Raw genomic sequence first — 3,327 nt, forward strand, 5'->3', positions numbered from 1 at the left:
AAAGCCAGGCAAAGCGTATTCGCTCCCCAGTAATCGAAACCCTAGCAATACCACCTCAAACTGTAGTAGGCTTTTACCTTCACCATAAGGGGCCGAACCAGTATAAACTCTCTGTGTCCTTTGTCCCATTTAACCTCTTTAAGCTAACCTCATCGCAATGGCTCCACAACTAAGTCCTTCTACAAGGACATCTGCCGTAACAATTCCATGACAGTTGGCGCCCACCGTGGGGCTCGAACCCACGACCACAAGGTTATCAGAGCAACCCAAAGCAATTGAACAGTGGGCAGTACCACGTCTTCACCACTAGCCTATGTAAGCGGGATCAGAAGCTGCATAAGAGGGCAGTGAATGCTGTTGAGCCGGTGGTGCCACGTTACTTACGGTGGTCAGCGCAGCCTATTGTGTGGAGCCGTGAGGATCACCTGCCCTGGGTTGACAATCCGGGTCACCTGGCAGGGGTGGTGGCGCCTTAGGTCAGAGGCTATAAATTTACTATGGTACTCATGGACGGAGGCAGCAGTATTAATATACTTTATTATGAAACCTTCCGTCGCATGGGGCTGACTGACAAAAATCTTAAGTCGTCGAACACCGATTTTCATGGGGTGGTGCCTGGTAAGTCGGCATATCCAGTGGGTAAGATATCTTTGGAGGTTGCCTTTGGAGATGAGCATGATTCCAGATCAGAGACTCTAACCTTCGAGGTGGTTAAGATCAAAAGCCCTTACCATGCTCTGTTTAGGCGGCCGGCTTATGCTAAATTCATGGCAAGGCCCTGCTATGTTTATTTGCAGCTTAAGATGTCGGGTTACAAGGGCACCATTGCGGTACATGGGAGTCTCAAGGTGGCCTTAGAGTGTGAAGAGGGCGACGCTGCCTATGCTGAATCAGTTTGTCCAACAGAGGAGCTGAAATTTTATAAGGATAATGTTGACCCAACGGACATGACATCCTTGAAGAAGCCAACCACGGACCATGATCCTTTGTTAAAGTTTAAATTGGCAGATGACACTAAATTGGTTGATTTTGTTCCTGGCGACTCATCTAAGAAGTTCAGTATCAGCGCCAATCTGGATCCAAAATAGGAAAGCACGCTCATCGAGTTCATCCGTGAGAACCGCGACATCTTTGCATGGAAGCCTTCAGACATGCCAGGTGTACCGAGGGCACTCGCTGAGCACACTCTTAATATCGATCCGAAATTTAAGCCGGTCAAGCAATTCCTCCATCATTTTAACGAGGAGAGGCGGAAGGCCATTGGTGAAGAAGTGGACCGGCTCTTGGCGGCCGGGTTTATCGTTGAAGTTTTTCATCCTGAGTGGTTGGCTAACCCGGTGTTGGTGCTCAAGAAGAATGGCACTTGGCGGATGTGTGTGGATTACACGGACTTAAGCAAGGCTTGTCCGGCTGATCCATTTACTCTCCCTCGTATTGATCAAATCATTGATGCTACAGCAGGTTGTGAGCATTGGAGTTTTTTGGAAGCTTATTCTGGTTATCATCAGATCAAGATGGCAGTTAAGGGCCAGGAGAAGACAGCTTTCATTACTCCGTTTGGAGCCTTCTGCTATGTGTCTATGCCTTTTGGGCTCAAGAGTGCCCAGGCGACTTACCAGTGGTGTGTGCAAAATTTCCTTCACAATCAGATCGGGCGTAATGTTCATGCTTACGTAGATGACATTGTGGTGAAGTCAAGGAAGAAGGATACCTTTATTGATGATTTGAAGGAGGCATTTGACAATCTCCGGGTCTACAAGATGGTGCTTAACCCGTCCAAGTGTGTTTTTGGTGTACCAGCAGGCAAGCTCTTGGGCTTTCTGGTTTCTAACAGAGGCATTAAAGCTAACCCGGAGAAGATCAAACCCATTACTTCATTGGCTAATCCGGCGTGTGTTAATGATGTTCAGCGTCTGGTAGGTCGTATTGCAGCCCTAAGCCAGTTCATAAGCCGGTTAGGTCAAAAAGCTATTCCTCTTTATCATATGATGAAAAAGACAGATCATTTTGTTTGGAGTGAGGCTGCTAATCAAGCGTTTGAGGATATGAAGAAACAGTTGGTTGAGCCACCCGTTCTTGCTACCCTTATTGATAAGGAGCCTCTGTTGTTATATGTGGATGCTAATAGTCGGGCCGTCAGTGTAGCTATTGTGGTGGAAAGGAAAGAGGCGGGCAAGGAATATCTGGTTCAACGGCTTGTTTACTACATCAGTGAGGTACTTATTGAGTCCAAGCAGAGGTATCCGCATTGGCCGAAGCTTGCGTATGGGGTCTTTATGGCAAGACGGAAGCTTAAGAAATATTTTCTGGGTCGCCCCATTACTATGGTCATCTCTGCTCCTTTGGGGGACATCATGCAAAATAGAGAAGCCATGGGCCGGATTTCCAAGTGGGCCATCGAGCTTGGGCCCCGTGGTTTGAAATATGCGCCTCGTACGGCCATCAAGTCACAAGCACTCGTGGATTTTATCAATGATTGGACAGAATTGCAGACACCTCAGGAAAAGCCAGATAACACATATTGGACTATTCACTTTGATGGATCCAGGCAGTTGGAAGGCTCGGGGGCTGGAGTTGTCTTGACTTCCCCACGAGGTGATAAATTTCTTACGTTCTCCTGTTAATGTTCCCTTGTACTAACAATGCAGCTGAGTATGAGGCCTTACTTCATGGTCTTCGGATGGCTAAGGAGATGAACTTAAGCCGGGTGAGGTGTTTCGGTGATTCAGATCTGGTAGCTCAACAAGTTTCTGGCACTTGGGATTCTAAGGATCCACTCATGGCGGCTTATTGTCGAGAGGTTAACGCTATTGCCTGCCACTTCAAGGGCTACAAAGTTGAGCATATTGATCACAGGAAGAACGAGGCGGCTGACAGTTTAAGCTGGTTAGGGTCTCAGCGTAAGCCGATCCCACCTAACACCTTCCTGGATATTCTGCTTAACCCTTCGGTCAAGTTGCCTATAGAGGAGGATCTTGCTGTTCCTGACCCGGAAGCACAGTTGGTGGTGGCTCTTCATGCTATTCCTGATTGGACAATGTCATATCTGGCTTACATGACCCGGGGCAAGTTACCTGAGGATGAGATTTTAGCCAGGCAGATAACCCGGCGATCTAAGTCAATGACGATTGTTAATGGGGAGTTGCACCATCGCAGTGTTACAGGGGCGTTTCAACGTTGTGTTTTGTCTAAAGAAAGTTGTGAGATTCTGCGAGAGATTCATGAAGGAGATTGGGGTCATCATGACGGCTCTAAATCTCTCGTCGCCAAGGCTTTTTTTCATGGTTTTTGTTGGTTGACGGCTCATGCCGATGCTGAGGATTTGGT

The 3,327-nt window shown here is 47.6% G+C and overlaps 1 protein-coding gene across 1 annotated transcript; it reads left to right on the forward strand.

The window, feature by feature from the left end:
- Nucleotides 1-557: 557 nt before the first annotated feature.
- On the forward strand, nucleotides 558-1,088 carry LOC147975883 (uncharacterized). Its single transcript, XM_087520625.1, has one exon. The coding sequence runs from the start codon at nucleotides 558-560 to the stop codon at nucleotides 1,086-1,088; it is 531 nt and encodes a 176-aa protein (XP_087376751.1).
- The last annotated feature ends 2,239 nt before the right edge of the window (nucleotides 1,089-3,327 follow it).

The sequence above is a fragment of the Triticum urartu genome, chromosome 4A (genome assembly GCF_056163025.1).
Source record: "Triticum urartu cultivar PI428250 chromosome 4A, HENAU_Tu73, whole genome shotgun sequence".
Classification (NCBI taxonomy): Eukaryota; Viridiplantae; Streptophyta; class Magnoliopsida; order Poales; family Poaceae; genus Triticum; species Triticum urartu.